Genomic DNA, 18,888 nt, shown 5'->3' with positions numbered 1-18,888 from the left:
ATAACATAAAACTTACCATTTTAACCTAATCTTAAGTCATATGCATATGTTTATTTTTTATTTTAGAAACAATTCAGAAATATATTTTTTTCTTAAACCCATTATCTCTATTAAAATGTGTTATTTTTCACTTTATTTTTTTTTAGATTTTATTTATTTGACAGAGAGAGACAGCGAGAGGGGGAACATAAACAGGGGGAGTGGGAGAGGGAGAAGCAGGCTCTCCGCCGAGCAGAGAGCCCGATGTGGGGCTCGATCCCAGGACCCTGGGATCATGACCTGAGCCGAAGGCAGATGCTTAACGACTGAGCCATCCAGGCGCCCCTATTTTTCACTTTTTATCAAACTCTTTTGCATGTTAGCAGTCTCATTTTTTAATTTTTAGATGGACTCATCTTTTGGTGAGCAATTCGTTTTATGGGAATATGTTTTACTATTTACATAAGCCTTAAGTGTTTTTTATTTTCCTATAGGGTAGAAAAAAATTGGTAAGCTTACAAATAATCTGTCTAATGATGATGTTAAATGATGATGTATGTACTTGCTCGTGTGTATGCTTGTTCCAGAATGGTTTTAGAAGAAGCTCATCAATTACAATTTTCACTTACTTATTTTTTGCATTATGGTTATTTATTCCTTTCTTAGTAGAATAGATACTCTTTAGGGAGGAATTTGTGTTTATTTTCTTTTACCTGTTTGCCACCTATAGTGCTTGTTTTTATAAATATATGTAGATATATGTAGTTGACCCTTGAACATGGGTTTGAACTGTGCAGATCTATTGATACAGATTTTTTTTGATGAGTACAGTACTATAAATGTATTTTCCTTATGATTTTTTCTTTCTTTTCACCAGCTTACTTTATTGTAAGAATACAGTATACAGTACATATAAGCTAAAAAATATGTGTTAGTCAACTGTTTGTTATTGGTAAGGCTTCCAGTCAACAGTAGGCTAATAGTAGTCAAGTTTTGGGGGTGTCAAAAGTTATATGTGGATTTTCTACTGCACAGGGAGGGGTCAGTGCCCTAGCCCCCTAGTTCAAGGGTCAGCTGTAGATTTTTAAAAAATATATTCTCAAGTTGTTGAGTTCATGATAAATATCTCTATTGACATTTACATTTTTTGTTCATTTGGTAAAAATAACACAGTGCACAGTCCTATGCCAGATTCTAGAATAAATGCTAGAACAGTTACTAAGGTGAATAAGAATTCCTGTCATCAAATTAACAGTTTAATGAATGCAGCTAACTTATAAACAGTACATTATAATGGGGAGCATTGGTGCTGATTTCAGGAAGTTAGTGACATTGAGTTGAATTTAATAGAATGATGAGGTACAGAGAAGGAAAGGAGCATACTCAGGAGAAGAAAAGACTGGTTTAGAGGTTTAAGGAGTCCAAGATAGCGCCACATTTGGTCAACAGGTAGTTTACTGAGTCTACAGTTTAAAATAATGAGGCTCTTCAATAAGGCAGTCAAGGTGTAGATTGTGGGGGTTTATACTGTGCCATGCTAGAGTGCGTTTTTGTGATATAGAACAGTAATGTACCAGTATGCACAGACTTGGTGACATAGATGGGCAACAGGAACACTTACTTGTTGGGGAACTCTGTTACTTGAATACTGAATAAAACTACACTACAAAAAGTACATGGACTATAAATTTTCAACTCCATGAAGTAAAGCAAAATGAAGACCAATGTAATTAGTACTCAGATCAGGAGATAGAACTAGCATCCCAGAATCCATTTCAGGGCACCTCCTCATTTCTGTCCTCTTCTTCCCCAAGGTAATCCATGTTTTGAGTGCTAAGTGTTTAGATTAGTTTGCTCCTCTGAACTTTATATGGAATCATACTGAATATGTTCTTTTGTGTGTAGCTTCTTTATACTTCTGAAGCTTATCAGGTTGTTGGTGTGTAACTCTATAGATTTTTTTTTAATTGAAGCAGAAAAGATTTGGATGAAAAATGTACTGATAAGGAAAAAAAACTTACAAAATTAGTAGTAAATCTAAACAAGCATTTGCTATATAAAATCCTAAAAATATGAATAACAACTTTAGGGGAATAAAGAAATCAAGGTAAACGTTGATAAGGAATAGGCAGGTGAGAGATTTTAAGGTTCTGAGCTCCTTGTTTGCTCAGGAGACTAGAATATATGCATTAACTTTGCAACTGTATATTTTTCAGTAGTCATGATCAGCCCAGCCCACCAAGTTAGAGACGTTAGGCTCAACTCCCCTTTCTTCCTTCATTCCCTTCTGCCATCATAGTAGCTCTGAAATCCCTCCCCAGCACTTCAGTTCCTCCCAGACGACTCACAGTGCATTCATTTCTTGACTCTGTTTTGTTCCATTGGTCTTTTTACCTAAGCATGACTTTGAAGAAAGAGAAGTTACTGATTCCATTCTTTTTTTTAAGATTTTATTTATTTATTTGAGCAGTGGGGAGGGGCAGAGGGAGAGGGAGAAGCAGACTCCCTGCTGAGCAAGGAGCCTGACATGGGGCTCGATCCCTAAGATCATGACCTGAGCCAAAGGCAGATGCCCAACCGACTGAGCCACCCAGGCACCCCTACTGATTTCATTCTTAACCAGAACTGTAACTTGTATCCTTCTTTTGCTTCAAAAATTTATATAAGTATTAGGTCAGTGTTGGCAAATTCAGGGTCAATGAGGAAAAGGAGAGGCCTATTTTTTTTTTTTAAACTAAGTATTTTTCAAAACAGAAGTACTATTTTGTTCAGTTACTGTCTAACTTCACATGGCAGAGCCATGTAATAGAAATTCCAAATACTGGTTTGTTGATAAGATTCTTAGCTTTGTAAGATGCTAGTACATTTTCTGCTGATAGTTTCATTAATTTCTGTTTGTTGAAATTTAAATTTCCTCCGGACCCATGCATGCATGTTTACCTTAAAGTAACTGTAATGATACGTTCATTAATACCGAAGTTCTAATTAGGTCTGATGTAATGAATTGTATTGATAATCCATCATGTCTGTATGTGTCTTAGTCACTTGCATTTCTTCTGAGAATTGCCTGTCCGTATCCTTATTTTCTTTCTTGTGTTCATTTGAACAATGGGTTCTTTGTATATTTAGTTATTAATACTTTGTTATACGTGTATTTTCTCCCAGGCTGGTTTGCCTTTTAACTGAGTGTGGTACCTGTTGTCTATAATGGAGGCTTTATAAAGTAGAATTAGTTGGTCTCCAAGTTGGTGTTGGGGTTTTGTTTGCCTTGGAAGGGCTTCTTCCTCAAGATTAAACTTTTTTTTTTTAAATGTTGTCTTTTAGTGCTTTTCATCTTTAAAAACAGTTTGGAACTTTAATTCACTTAGAATTCATTTATGATGTGCAGGATAGGAATCTTTTTTTTATCACATACCTGATTCTCCTGCCATTACTCTTAGCAGTTCATCTTTTTGAAACCCAGAGATTTGAAATGATGTATTTGTCATACTTAAATTTGCTGTACATACTTGGGTCTTTTCAGATTTTTTTTGTTTCTTTAACTTGATTGGTCTACTTTTAACAGTCACTTACCATTTTAGTCTTAATTTTAACCATGAATTCTCCATTCATTGATTGAATTTAGCTTAGGAACCGGTCCTTATGAGGCTCTTAAATAGTCCTAGGAGGCTCTTTAATAGTTCATAGATAGGGGGCACCTGGGTGGCTCAGTCAGTTGGGTGGCTGCCTTCGGCTCAGGTCGTGATCCCAGAGTCCCGGGATCAAGCCCCACGTCGGGCTCCCTGCTCAGTAGGGAGCCTGCTTCTCCCTCTGCTCCTCACCTTGCTCACTCTCGCTCTCTCTCACACTCTCTCAAATAAATAAATAAAATCTTTAAAAAAAAATAGTTCATAGATAATACATATTTTATTGATGTGAATATTGGATATTTAACCCCTAACATATGTGACACAATGTAGGTGATGGATAAATTTGGTCATAATAGGAAATGATTGCATACTTGGTACACAGTAGGAAGATAGAAGCCTGGGATGGGAGTAGGGTCTTCCTTTTACTCATGGGGTTGACCTGCGTATGATTGTGAAAAGGTTCCTAGAGTTAGAGAACATTGTGTAAGTCCTTTTTATGCTGAGGATGGAAGTCCAGAGCTTTCCTAAATAGTCTTAAGCCCAGGCAAAGATTTTGTTACTGTGGGAGAATGTGTTTGCTCACATTTCTGTTGTTTCAATAGAACCAACCGTGAGAGCAGAGCTGATGGAACAGGTGCCTCATATTGCATTGTTTTGTCAAGAAAACCGGCCTTCAATCCCATATGCTTTTTCCAAATACTTACTCCCTATTGTGGTTAGATATCTCGCAGATCAGAATAATCAGGTAAGAGTGCCATTTACAGGTTCTTACTGGAAATGCCTGTAGTATGATGTATGTAGAATAGCCTCCCCTAGCTGGTCTCATTTGAGTGTTTTTTCCTCTTCAACTTCATTATTCTGTTTTTCAAAATGACCATGTGTCTTAGACAAGATATGTTGAGAGTCTGGCAAATCTAGGACATCTGCTTAATGCTGTTACAAGATGATGCCCAGTAGCTGCATTCTCACATGGTACCCTCATGGGTGTCCCTCAGAAAGTTTGGGAATTTGGGAGTCACCTTTCACAAGGATGGCTTTTCTTTTGCATGCATGAGAGCATGCGAGCGGGGAGGTGGGGCAGAGGGAGAGGGAGAGAAGCAGACTCTCCACTGAGTGGGGTACCCAACGCAGGGCTCAATCCCAGACCCTGAGATCACGACCTGAGCTGGAATCAAGAGTCGGGTGCCCGACCAACTGAGCCACCCAGGCACCCCACAAGGATGGCTTTTCTGTTCCGTTTCATTTGTCGTATCACAATCTACCAAGTTCTGTCTTTGCAGTAGCTGGAGGAAATAGTGACAAGTTTTTATTTGCAAGGTTTTGCCAGTTATGAATCCCTTAAAGTTGAGATGAAAAGTCTTCAATATTGTGAAAAACAAGTAATAGAGTTTTGTTATATCATGTATGTACTTTGTTTATACTGCTGACTTCTTTCCTAGGTAAGAAAAACAAGTCAGGCAGCTTTGCTGGCTCTGCTGGAGCAGGAGTTAATTGAGCGATTTGATGTGGAGACCAAAGTGTGCCCTGTCCTCATAGAGCTAACTGCCCCAGATAGCAACGATGATGTGAAAACAGAAGCTGTGGCTGTAAGTAGAAGGCGCTTTTTCTGTTCAGGCAAAAATTAGTCACTGTATTGACAAATAGGAGGTGCTCAAATATTATGTGCTATGGAGTTTGTACGTTATTAGGTATCAAAGTAGCCACAAATCATTAGAAAGGGCTAGAAAGGGACATAGGCACACAAAAAAGGTCTATGTTCTGTAGGCCCCATGTTATCCTTTGCACCCGTGAATTAGATGGCTCTGTTACTGGGCTCTGAGAAAGCAAGATACGGAGCAAGAGAATAATAAGTAACTGTAAGTTCATTATTATGGAAAAAGAAGATGGGAGAAATAATCAGTGCAGTTATAACAAAAAACACAAAAACCCTATGTTGGGTGAAGAAACGTTTGTGAAACTTCAATTGCTGTTGAACACTTTTCTCAGCACTATGTAAGCACAGGGGGAAAAAATAGCTCCTGCCCTTGACAGTGTGCTTTGGGGGAATGATAATCAGGCAAGTAATTTTATTATAATGATACATGATATGATATAGAAATTGTGATTATAAGAAAAACACATGGATTAAATCATGTGTGTAACAAAGTCTGGTATAATAAATCCGTCTAAAAATTTAAATTATTTGGATAGTGAGAGTTTACTATTTAAACCTAAAATAGGGGCGCCTGGCTGGCTCGGTTGTGGAGTGTGCGACTCTTGATCTTGGGGTTGGGGTTCGAGCCCTGTGTTGGGTGTAGAGGTTACTTAAAATAGAAACCCTAAAATAATAGCATCTTTGTTGATAAGAAAGGAATTATACAAAAATTGGATAGTGTTTCTAGATCATTAGGATGAATTAGGTCATCTCTCTAGTCCCCTTTCCCTTGGAAATTTCTTGATTCCATTAGTTTTTAGATACTCCATACTAGTTAATAATAAATTTAGATACTTTTCAGTAATATCATTTTATTGAAGTGAAATTCACATAATGAAAAACCATTTTAAAGTGTACAATTAAGTTAGCATTTAGTACATTCACCGTATTATACAATCAGCACCTCTGTCACCTCCCAAAATGCAGATTTTTTTTTTTTATCTCAAGTTTCTCAATGAAGGAAATCAGTTTTTGCATAACTGAGCAGAGTTCAACTTGCTCTCTTATTTTTATAGCATTTAACAATAGTGAAACATTACAGCTGTAGTAGAGATTATATCCAGCGCTGGTATGAAACCCATGATTCTTTGATAGTCGGCTTATATATTTTATCATGCTGTGCACACCCTGGCTTCCTAGTTGTTCTCTATCTTGGAGATGATTCATTCTGATGAATTTCATTATGTTAGATCAGTGATACAGTATATAACTTTGGATCTTTAGGGCTTGAAAATGCTTAGAAACAGTACAGAGTCAAAGAACAAAACTGGCTTTGGGATTTGGGAGGTACAGATGTTATCTCCAGTTCTGATGATGCTGAGATTTTGATAGGGATTGTGTTGAATCTCTGGATCAGTTTGGAGATAGTCGCCCACCTAACAAGCCATTAGTACGGTAGATCTCTCCATTTATTTAGGTGTTTATGTTTCTCATCAGTGTTTTGTAGTTTTCAGTAGACAGAGTACATATGTATTTTGTTGAACTGTGTTTCTTGACATTGTTGTGAAGGATACTGTTTTTAAATGTTTTCATTTCATTGCTAATTTATAGGAATACATTTGATTTTTGGTTCTGACATGTCCTGAAAACTTCTAAGCTCACTTATTTGTTCTAGTGACTTCTTTGTAGAGTCCTTGAAATTTTTCTATGTAGATAATCACGTCCTGTATGAATAGTTTTTTCTTTCTTTGCAATCTCTATTCCTTTTACTTCTAATTATGTTTGTATGGGCTAGGAGTAGGTGTGATAATAAAAGACCATCAGATTTCTTTCTGTACTAACTGGGGGGTGGGGTGGGGAATTTATTTAAATAGCATTGGGCTGGTTTTCAAACATAGTTCATCCTCGTTTGCCTGGGACTGCGTTACCTGAAACTGTGCATGTTGGAACTGGGTCCTTGCCTCCCTTAGAACCAAGGGATACAGTTCTCTTACGCACGAGTTTCTGTTAACACGGTACTTTGCAAGGTAAGGACTGCCTCTGAAGTGTCTTTTCTTAGCAGTACAAATATACTAAACCCAAATTCTTCTTGTGGATAATCTTTCCTTTGAACAGTGACCATTTGTTTTCTTACTGGGAAAATTTGGGGGGGTTTTACTTTTAAAGTTATCAGGCAAAATGATTAATAAGATTGAAACTATAGTCAGAAATGAAATTTTTCAGATTTTCTCTGGGTTTACTGTGCATAAATAATTATTTAGTAATTATTGGTTGATTTTATTGGTAGTAGTAAATATCTATTTTTCTGCCTTGAACCTGGATAAATAAGATGAATGTTTTTTGTGATGTATACAGTATAATGATGCCATGACCTATTTTATATTTCCTAAAGTGTATACTTCTAATAAGTTAGCAAACTTAACTGGAAAAGTCTTAGTTTGAAGATGTTTTCAGTGTGCTTTTGTTCTTATCCATTTTAGATAATGTGCAAAATGGCTCCCATGGTTGGGAAGGACATTACAGAGCGTCTTATCCTCCCTAGGTTTTGTGAGATGTGCTGTGATTGCAGAATGTTTCATGTTCGAAAGGTATTTTTTAGGCATTTTGTTTAAGAACACATGGTTTTAGTGGTTACTGTATTGATGTGTGAAACTTAAAAGATTATTTTAAAAGCACTGTGTGTGTAAGATTTTTGAAATGTCAGTGATGCTTTTGTTGCCAGGTGTGTGCTGCCAATTTTGGAGATATTTGCAGTGTAGTTGGCCAGCAAGCTACCGAGGAGATGTTGGTAAGTGTTGCAGACATTAAGGGGTAATAAAGGAGTAAGCAGTACATTACAGAGTAATACATAAAGTTTAAAGTGCATACATTTACCCCCCAATTTTATTAACACAGTCTCATGAACGTGAACTAGAACGATAATATGACTCTGAGTTTGGGAGTTCAAAGTTCTATACTCTAGGCACTTGAATTGTGTTTTGATTATAGTTTGTTCAAAATGCAGATATGTGATGAGTTAAGGACCATGGATTTATTTTTACCTCTCCCGCTTCTATTAAAGCAATTCTTATTCGAAGAAATCTGTAATTTTATTGCAACTCTCAAGTATTCTAGTGACAAACCTACAGCTTGTTATTTTTAAATGGTTAGTGCATGGGGATATACATGTTTCGTGTACCAGTTAACATACTGGAAGAGTTTCTGAAATCATCCATTAGGCAAAACAGTTTAGGTACAAGATTTTGCATAACATTTAAGCTGTATTTGTTGTTTCTGCTTTTCCAGTCAACAGTGCTGTGAATTAGGTGTGATTTATTTCAAATTACTAAGTTTTATTATGAAACAGATCTTCTAAATTGTTATAGGAAAATCTAATATTTTGAAACACTGTGAAAGCAGAAAATGAAATAAAATGAACCACTGAAACCTGAGTTGTCTGCCTAACACACCACTGTCCTTGCGTAGCTGCCCAGGTTTTTCCAGCTTTGTTCTGATAACGTGTGGGGAGTCCGGAAGGCTTGTGCTGAATGCTTCATGGCCGTTTCCTGTGCGACATGTCAAGAAATCCGACGGACTAAATTGTCAGCACTGTTTATTAATTTGATCAGTGATCCTTCACGTTGGGTAGGGTTTTGTCTAATTATCATTTTTGTAAAATAATACATTTTACAAGAGACATTTTGATTTCATGATTTAAGAAACAGTTTATCAAAGTATGTTACTGTTAATCCTTTTAGGAGTAGACAGTAGGCAAACTACTGTATTAACTTTTTTTTAACTGGACAAAACTTCTGTACAAATAGAAATCATGTTCATTCTAAGGATATGATGTGGCATATTGATTTTCAGGTGTTAAACCTTCAATAAGTCTCACTTGGCCATAGTGTAATAATTTTTGATATGTTGCTGGACTGTTTGCTACTATTTTGTTAGGAGTTTTTATATCCATATTATAAGAGATAATGGTCTATAGCTTCCTTGCAATGGCTTGTTTTGTTTTGTTTTGTTAACAAGGTAATAATGTCCTCATAAAATGAGTTGGGAAGGGCTCCCTCTTTTTTTTGGGAGAATTTGTGAAGAATTGGTGTTCTCTTTTAAATGTTTAGTAGAATTCAGCAGTGATGCCGTCTCAGTTTGGACTTTCCTTTGTGTGTAGTTTTTTTTGGTTTTTGTTTACTAATCTCTTCACTTGTTATAGGGCTATTCAGATAAGCTTCACTTGTTAGAGAGTTATTCAGATTATTGCTTCTTTTAGTAAGTTTTCTTCTTTTAGTCAGTTTTAGTAGTTTGTCTAGGAATTTGTTTCATGTAAGTTATCTAATTTGCTGGTATATGATCCATAGTATTTTCTTCATAATCTTGGTATTTCTGTAACGTAAGTAGTAATGTCTCTTCTTTCTGGTTCTAGTTGATTCTTGTCTCTTTGTTTCTTAGCCAGTCTGCTAAAGTTTTGTCTGTTTTGTTCATCTTTTTAAAGCTTTAGTTTCACCGATTTTCTCTATATTTCTGTTCTCTATTTCATTAACTTCCACTCTAATCTATATTATACCCTCTCTTCTGCTTGCTTTTGGTTTAGTTTGCTCTTATTTTTCCAGTGTCTTGAGGTGGAAGATTAAGTTAGCAGTTTGAGATTATCCTTCTTTCTTTTGAGTTACCATCCAGGGTAACTGACTTTCAACCTGAAGAGCTTCCTTTTGCATTTATTGTCATGTAAATTTGGTAGCAACAAATTCTGTTTCTGTTTATCTGGGTGTGTCTTTATTTTGCTTTCGTTTTTTTTGAAAGATAGCTTTGTACTCTTGGTTAACAGTTTTGGTGTTTGTTTTTTTAAATTTCTTCAAGCACTTTGTGTCTTCCCCACAGCCCTCCGATCTCTCTTGTTTTTGTCGGAAGTTAGGTTTATTTTATTGGGGTTCTCTTGTCACTTTCCTTTTGCTGCTTTCAAGATTTTCTTCTTGCTTTTGACTTTTGGCATTTTTACTGTGATATGTTTGTAGATCTCTTTTAGTTTATCCTATTTGTTGAGCTTCTTTCATGTGTAGATTATTGATTTTTAATAAATTTGGGACATTTTGAGCCATCATTTCTTCAAATATTGTGTCTTTTCCCTCCTTCTGGTATTCCCATTACACATATGGTGCACTTAATGGAGTCCCACATTTTCCAAGATTCTGTTCATTTTTCCTCATTTTCTTTTTTCTCTCTGTTCTTTGCTTAATCTATATTAATATACCTTGAGTTCCCTAATTCTTTTTTTCTACCAGTTCAGATCTACTTAAGTTTATGTGGTTAGTTTTTATTTCAATTATTATACTCTTCAACTCCAGAATTTCCATCTGGTTCTCTTCATTAACTTATGTTTGATATGACACTGTCCTCATTCCTTCCTTTACTTTACTCATGCTTTCCTTTCGTTCTGTGAACAATTTATAACAGTCACTTTGAAGTTTTTTTCTAAGTCCAACATCTTAGTGTTCTCACACGTAGTTTCTGTTCCTTAAATTTTTCTCCAGTCTATGGATCATACTTTTTTGTTCCTTTGCATGCCTTAAATTTTTTTTTAAACTGGTCATTTTAGTTAATACAGCAAATTTGGGTACTTGAACCCTCTCTGGGGCTTGTTACTGTTACTTGCTTGTTTGTTTAGTGACTGGCTGGAATGTGTTAGTGGACTCTTACTCCCCCCTCCAGGAGGCACAGCTTTGGGCCTGCCTACATGCCTGTATCCCATCCTGGGATGACCACATTTTGATGGGAGTAGGAGGGACAGCAGCCCCAGGTTCTCTTGGCTCATCTATCCTAGCCTTTTAAGCTGGGGCAGGAACTGTATTCTGAGTATTCTCGGCCCAGTGTTCTGAGCCACGTCTAAGGTAGAGCTTCCATTCTACCAGTGGGCGTTGTGTAGAAGAAGGGATGCCCAACAGGTAGCTGGGAGCAGGACGGAAAACATTGAAAGCCCTTTGGCTGGAAGCTAGAAGAGAGGGAGGCCAGTGTTGTTGTCCGCAGCAGTCTGGAGTAGAGGTTCTGCCTCCCTGGTTCAAATACCACAGACTCTCAGGGTTCTTTTACTGAATATTTATAGATATTCCTTCTTTTGCTGTTTGCCTGCCCTTAGGACTATTTCCACAGGTTTTAATTGGTGGGGCTTTGGGGTTTTGTTTCGTTTTTGTTTTTTCCATTTTCAACGATTTCACCGGAGAGTGGGTCAGTGGCGCTCCTTATGCTGTCGTGCCTGAAGTAGATCTCAGGACCTTCCATATTCATTTTCGAAAGACTCTACATAGAGGAAAGACTCTTAAGCCATAGCACGACTTTAATGTTGTTTAAAATGTATAAGATTGTTAGAAAAGATTACGTAGCTTTATTAAAGTTTTCATTTTGAGACTTTATCATTGTCTTGGCTCAATGATATACAGTATTTCCTGCTAATTTGGGAATATGTTTATATTAAAATGAAGGACTCCTTAAATCTGTCATTTGAGGTATATGTAAATCCTAGAACTGTTTGAGACAAACTCAGAGTTTTAACAGTATCCAGAGTAGACTAAACTCATGCATATAATTTTAAAAGTTACCTTTTATGTTTTTATGGAAGTAACATTGACCGTAGAGGAGAAAACCTGTTAAGTTCTTACATAGGCTTCTTTTTGCTATCTTATGTATAATTCTAGCCTTTTTTTTTTTTTAAACCAATTGAATCATTTTGTATCTGCTTCCCCCAGAGGGTAAATACTAGTAATATGCATGCTTCACATGTATTTGCCTCTTCAAAATTTACACATGTCATGTAATCTTCATTTTAAACTATGGAAAAGGTATTGTTATGCCTCAAGGGCAGGGTCTTAGAGAAATTGGTTTGTGGTTTCTCCCAACTATGATGGGAGAACTATGCCTCTTTCAGATTGTGTCCGCCCTTCTGCTTCCTTTCATAAAACCTCTCTCCCCCAATTTTTTTTTGTAATCAAGATTACAAAAATAATACAAGAATACAATATGAAATAAAATTCTATAACCTTTTTTTCAGCTCTCCTACTTGAGACGTTCATGCATAACAGTAGTATGTGCATCCAGATTTTTGTGAAATATATTTTAATTCAATATTCTGTTTCTGATAAGTGCATCCATAGTTCTGGCACATCTGTCTTGTTTCCTTGTAGTAAGCAAATTACAGTCTTTCCCACCAGAAAACATGAAATGGATCTATCACATTTTGTCAACTTTATTGCTCTGTATTTTCTGTTTGGCAAACTTGATTTTCTTCATTCTGTTTTCCTTGAGAACACTGCAGGATTTCCTTTAGTTCCATGCAGATGCTCTATGGGATCTCATATTCATATTCTCATGGTTTAAATATTCAAGACCAATTTTAAAAAATCAAAAGTAAAAAAAAAATATAAAGAATTTTAAATCCTAGCAGAAGAATGATTTATAGTTCTGAATCTGGGAAGGTTTTTTAGAAAACACTATCTTAACACTATCTTATTACTATCTTAACCATACTTCGGTAAGTGAAAAGTAGACTGTGAATAATCCCTTATTTTTATGTTTTATTACTGTTCTCCTTTTCTTTCTAGGTTCGCCAAGCGGCTTTTCAGTCTCTGGGACCTTTCATATCTACTTTTGCTAATCCATCTAGCTCAGGCCAGTATTTTAAAGAAGAAAGCAAAAGCTCAGAAGATACGTCAGTAGAAGACAAAAATAGGTATGATTTCTTTAAACTTTACTTCCCAGCTTTTATTGCTTGTGAACATATTTTTCACTTCCTGTATTTTATAATAAATTTTCTTTTTGGAGACTTTGCTATTTCTCTTGATTGTAAAAATTGGTAAATATTTTTAAAGAGCTATATTTTAAATACATTTGTTAAATGTCTCTTTGGTCAGTTACATCTTAAGTGAGAAGATGAAGATGAGTGTAGCACACTGAGCTTGATCCTGGCCATAGAGAAAAGTATAAATGATAGATGTGATGATAATTTTTGAATAAGTTTATTTAATAAATTAGTTACCTAGTAAACCATCTATTGACATTTAGGTGAAGTAATGGTCATACAATTTAAAGGGTTTAGTGTTTTAAGGGGTAAAACCTAATTTAGGAATATGTTTGTTTAGTATGTAGTCCATTTCTTACTATTACTTTTCCTTTCAGTCAGTTATTTAAATTGTGGATCTTGAACTCTGCAGAATGATGATTATAATCTCTCAATCGAGAGGGAAAGTATTATAATGATTAGCACCAAATTAATGTACTTATTAACTAGAATATCAACTTTAAGTGTAATAGGGCAACTAATTTTAAAATAAAAAGGACAACTCTGATTTTTATTTTTAAATTTTTTTACATTAAGAAATTTCAAGTTTTTGTTTTTAAAATTTATTATACTATATACTTAGGGGAAAAAAAAATCAAGCCTAACTTAGTGCATGGAAAATATGCACTTTTACAGGTGTGCACTTGAAATAATTTAGAACCTGCTTTTTAAACAGTCCCTACTATAATGCTTGAGTTACCATAGTGTCTTGTCCCTCCCTTGTCATGATGCTAATGGACATTTTCTTCTGTAGGTCTTGATACTGTGATATTTGCTTTCTTGGTGTTTTGATTTGGCAGTTCTTCCTTTCTTCTCTGCTGCCTTGTTTTACCTTTTTGCCCGTTCTCCTACTGTCCTGCTGAATAGCCAAACAAACCTGAGGTACTGTTTTTTGTAAAGGAAGAAAATCACTATAAACCTGTCTTCCTAGCAAGCAAATTCTGTCAGTTCTTTTGAAAAACAGCTGCTGCAAGGAGTTTGACAAAAATGATGATGGGGGGAAATGTTACCTGTTTTTCATTTTTAAAGTCAACATACCTTGTTCACTACGTAATAATGCGAAGACTATTACATAACTTTATTTTTAAATCTGGAGAAAGTCTAGTAAGTGAAAATATAAATTTACAGAGAATTGTATAGGTCAGGGGTCAGCAAACTTTCTGTGAAAGGCCAAATAATAAATATTTTCAGTCTCTGCCACAACTGCTGTACTCTGCCTTTGCAGCGTGAAAGCAGCCATGGACCGCACATAAGTGGATGGGCTTGGCTGTGTTCCAATAAAACTTTATTGACAAAAATGGTTGGTGTGGCTACCATGGCCAGTAGTTGTACTGACTGCCCGTGTAGGACATTACTGGAAGAGATATTTAAAGGTAGTTATCTTTTACCTACAAACCTTAATTCCTCTTCCATTGTAATGAGGTATGTCTTGATGTCAAGTCAGTACTCTTTGTAACATTGGATTTTCACTATGTTGTTAGACTTTATTGAGTCGTGTTAATGGTAGAGGGGAGGGAAGAGAGAATTTCTGGCTAAGGAAGGAGTGGTGTTAAATACCATTAAAACTGTTGTGTAGTTTTACTTCCTAACTTCAAAAAAAATAGTCTTATGTATTATTAATCTCAGAACCATTAGTTTGTTTACCCTCTCTTAAATACTGCACTGACTTTTGTTCTAAGCTGTCTTAAAATTTGTTTGTTATTTAAGATTGGTTGATTATGCAGAAATTAATTGAGCACCTACTATGAACCAGCTCCTATAGATAGAAATCGAGAACTCGGTTCCTGTTGTCAAGGTCCTCTCAGTTTTCCTAGAATTCAGATCTCTCAAACAAATATCTTACAAAGTAAGCAAGTTTTTGACAGTCTGTTTCCACTACTATTTATTATATGGTTTCATCTGACCCTGGAAACATTTAATGTCACTTAATACTCTCTGAAGCCTTAATTGATTTTAAACCTCTGACTTTGTATACCAGATTTATCTTTCACCCTAGATCAGGCTATTCATGCTTCTTGGAAGGTGTTAATAAAGGCTACTTCCAGAAGCAGAGTTAAACATTCATATTTGCATTTTTAAATTATGTAAAATAAGCATTCCCTTTTCTTCTTAGTTGATCAACTGTTGTATTATATTGTTCTCTGAATACACTATGTTCTTTTGGTTCTCTCTGCTTTCTGTTCAAGAAGCTGTTCTGTTCCATCCATACCCATTTAACAAAGTGAATTGTCAGTGTGTTTGCTGTCTCTAGACTCACTACCTCCATGAATCTTTTCCTGAGTTTTTTGGGAAATACAGAGCTTTTGCATCTTGGCTGTCAGCACTGGAATATGAACACGGATTTCTGATCCGTATCTTTTCAGTTGTGTATTTGCGTATATGCTTAGGCCAGCCGACTGCTAGTCCAGCTGCTGTAGCAGTCGAGTTCTGAATTTCTGCGTATAGAGCACCTTCACTGGGCCTGGCAAATAGTAAACCTTGAATGAATTGTAAGGAAAGCTTTAATCTCAGAAGCCTTAAGTAGCTACACCACTTATGCCACTTTTTGTCAGCTTAGTGTAATGCCAGCTGCGTGAAAGTAAAACTGATGGCTGTTGGTACAAATTTGGAAGTATTTCAGTGATATGAAAACTTCATTTAGTTAATTCACAGTACGGGAAAGATGTTATGTTCTTTGCTTTCATGTCAGGACATAGTGCTGCTTTAACCAGATGTCCCACAGGTCATTTTCTCCTGAAATACATGTACTTCTTTTTCTAGGCCCAGAGTCTCTAGTCCAGAACTCGGAGAGTATTAATAGGAAACTTACGTAGACACTAAAGGAAAATTAAGGTTCTTTTAGAGAAATTTCTGGCTCACCCTGGTGCTCTTGTTACCTGCATCTCTTAGGAGATGGGGTAATTCTCTCATTTTGCAGAATCAGAGGTCTTTTCAGCTTTCAAAATGATTTTTGCTTTTATAATAGCATTTGGAAATCTGACAACTAAGAATATCAGAATTTTAGTTTTTAGCAGCTTGATCTTGCATTGACTAGCTCCCAGCTCTTGGAAAAATCAGTATTTAGATAATTTATATTTTTGACAATTCGAAGCAACTGTTATTCATACATGTAGTAATTCTTCCCAGAATTTAACAGTAGGGAAAATTTTTTTGTCTCCTTGAAACCATACTAGGAGTTCTAAGTTTGGACAGACTAGTAATATAACGTTAGAGAAATAGAATGACTTAGCCATTCTTTTTTTTTTTCCCTAAGAATATTAAAGTTTAATCTTAATGGCATGGTGAGAATAGTAATCAAGGAATTTCAGGCCCATGGGATAGTTTTGCATACTGAATGGCCTTTGTTGTTGTTGCTGCTGTTGTTTGCGGGGGGGGGGGGGGGGGGCAAAGGGAGAGAGAAAATCTTAAGCAGTCTACATTCCCAGTGTGACTTGAGTCCAAGGTGGGGCTCCATCTCGTGACCCTGAGAGCATGACCTGAGCTGTACTTGAGAGTCAGACGCTTAACCCACTGAGCCACCCAGGTGCCCTCTGAATGGCCTTTTAATTAGGTTCTTTTTGTGTATTTTAAATGCAAGTGTTTTTTTTTAATTTATCAGATAATGAAGTCTTACAAGTTTTAACCCATTTGGTCTCCATTCCCACCAAACAGTATCTTGTTACTATAATTTTTTAAATTTAGTTTTCATATCAGAAAAACTGCAAAAATAGCACAAAGAATCCCATATGCCCTTCAGATTCTCCAGATGTTAACATTTTACCATATTTGCTTTACTGATCTTTTTTTCTAAATAGTTTGAGGTTTCAGACATACTCTTTTTACCTTTCTTAAATATTTCACTGTGTACTTCCTCAGAATGCAGGCATTAATACATAACCATGGTCCAATTACCAAATTAAGAAATTAACATAGATATAAAATACTGTCATCTAAACTAGAGACTTTATTCAAATTTTACCAATTATCCCACTAAATTCTTTAAAACAAAAGAAAAAATGTCTTTTCATAAGGACCACGTGATTGGAAAATATGTAATTTGTATAGAAGACATTTATTTGGCATAACAGCACTAGCTCCAAGAACTGTTTTGGAGAGGGAAGGAATCTTAAAGGTTGTCTAAGCCAGTCTGTCATCCTTATGAATAAGGAGTAAATGTGGAATCATGGGGGCCTTGAAAGACTCACAGGTTTATGGTAATGCAGTGCTGGCACTGGGACAAGGACCTGAGAACTCGGGGCCCAGCTCTCCCAGAGGTGTAACAACTCTATTGTGCGTGCACACCGTCTATTTTATAGTCCTAAGAATCGAGGGGAAACACCAGAAGTAAAATGCTATCATTGTGTGATATGTTTTCACATGACTTCTTACATATTTTTTCTATATTTTTCAAGATCTGTTAAAATAATCATGTGTTTTTAAAAATACATATTTTTGAAAATAGTGTAAACATTACCATGAGATAAAGCATAATCAGAGGGAAGTTGGTAATTTCATGGGAACATGTACAGTGGCTACTTAACTAGGATATTACACAGGTGTTAATGTCACCTTCCGTTTGCTCAGTCCTGGTAAGCCTCCTGTTTAGTACCTTTTACTGTGTGTATTTAAAGGCACATACTGTTTCAGGGAGCAGCTTTAATTTTTTCCCACACTCACTTTCAAATTTACCTACACACCCATCCTTACTTCTCTCTCATGTTTCTTATGAAAGGTGTGTCTTGACCCATTGAATCTGTGCACCTCTGTTCTTGAGCTCACGTTCTTCTTTCTTCTTAGAAGGACAGTGCTCTATCAGTGATTTCGTCATCTCCCGTGCCTGCAGTTCCTACATTTCTTCTGACCTCTCTCTCTAAGGCATCCTGAGAAAAATGCCTTCACTCTGTTACTTGGTGTGTCTTTCGTGTTTCCATTCGTCTTTCTTGCCTTGCGCCCATCTAAGCCCTGCACACGTCCTTCTGAGTTGATGACCTCCACCTCGGTCCCTGGTGTCTGACCGGTTTCCCGTGGACATTCCCACCCAGAATGCAACCCAGGTACCGCACTCAGCCTATCCAAACCGGAACTCATTAGCCTCCTCATTACACTGTTCTTGTGTTTTCCACTTTTAGTTGGTGCTACCATGATTTGTTCCGTCGCGCTAGCCAGAAATTTGGCAGTCTTTCCAGATTCCTCCCTTTGGTTCCCATCTCCAGCATGCAGTAAATAAGTAAACAGATCCTACTGGTCCTGTCATCATTTGAATGTGTTTACTTCTTCGTAGTCCCAGACGCACTGCCTTCATCCACCAAGTCCTCGCTGGCTCCCCCTGCCCTTCTGGAGTTCCTGCCTCCTATCTCACCTCTGCCCCATTTTCTAACCCGCTTCCAGGATGCTCTCTCAAAAATAACGCATCTAAAAATGCGATTCTCCTAATTCCTGCCTTATTCCATGTAGCCCATAGGATCAATTCCAGAGGTGTTGGTTATGGAGTACGGTGGTTCTGGCAAAGTTTTTCACCCTGGTCACCCACTGTTTCCTTCTCTTGGCCATAAGGAACTCACGGCTGTTTGCAGAGTGTGTTACACATTTTATGTCACTCCTGCCTTTGCATATGCCTTTTCTCCCTTGAATACATGTTCTTCCCCTTAGCCTCGTAAACATTTCCTGGTTCTTCTAAACACCGCTCCTGTCATTTTCCTCTAGGCCTTTTCATTTCAACTCCATCCCGCCTCCTGTGCTCCGTGTGCATACTTCTGTACTTACCACTCTGTCTGGCAGTTACTTGCTTACATGTTCGGTTCTCCTGTTTGCCTCTAATTTAATCTCCCTGACCAGACCTGCATCTCATTCACATGTGA

General features: G+C 36.6%; 1 protein-coding gene across 9 annotated transcripts in view; it reads left to right on the top strand.

The window, feature by feature from the left end:
• The window catches only part of PPP4R1 (protein phosphatase 4 regulatory subunit 1), a 60,364-nt gene that overhangs the window by 22,698 nt on the left and 18,778 nt on the right, over positions 1-18,888 (top strand). For 6 of the 9 annotated variants that reach the window (XR_013443384.1, XM_036092483.2, XM_078060599.1 and 3 more), the window contains 6 exons: positions 4,211-4,353; positions 5,048-5,194; positions 7,722-7,829; positions 7,964-8,029; positions 8,707-8,865; positions 12,816-12,943. Coding sequence is in view for 8 of the 9 variants with exons in the window: in XM_036092483.2 (XP_035948376.2) it covers positions 4,211-4,353; positions 5,048-5,194; positions 7,722-7,829; positions 7,964-8,029; positions 8,707-8,865; positions 12,816-12,943 (751 nt within the window). In the remaining variant the exon portion in view is untranslated. The remainder of the gene's footprint in view (positions 1-4,210; positions 4,354-5,047; positions 5,195-7,721; positions 7,830-7,963; positions 8,030-8,706; positions 8,866-12,815; positions 12,944-18,888) is intronic. The other 3 variants (XM_036092484.2, XM_078060598.1, XM_036092486.2) reach the window with 3 other exon arrangements.

This window comes from Halichoerus grypus, chromosome 13, assembly GCF_964656455.1.
Source record: "Halichoerus grypus chromosome 13, mHalGry1.hap1.1, whole genome shotgun sequence".
Lineage (NCBI taxonomy): Eukaryota > Metazoa > Chordata > Mammalia > Carnivora > Phocidae > Halichoerus > Halichoerus grypus.
This window is presented reverse-complemented; position numbering and strand designations above follow the sequence as displayed.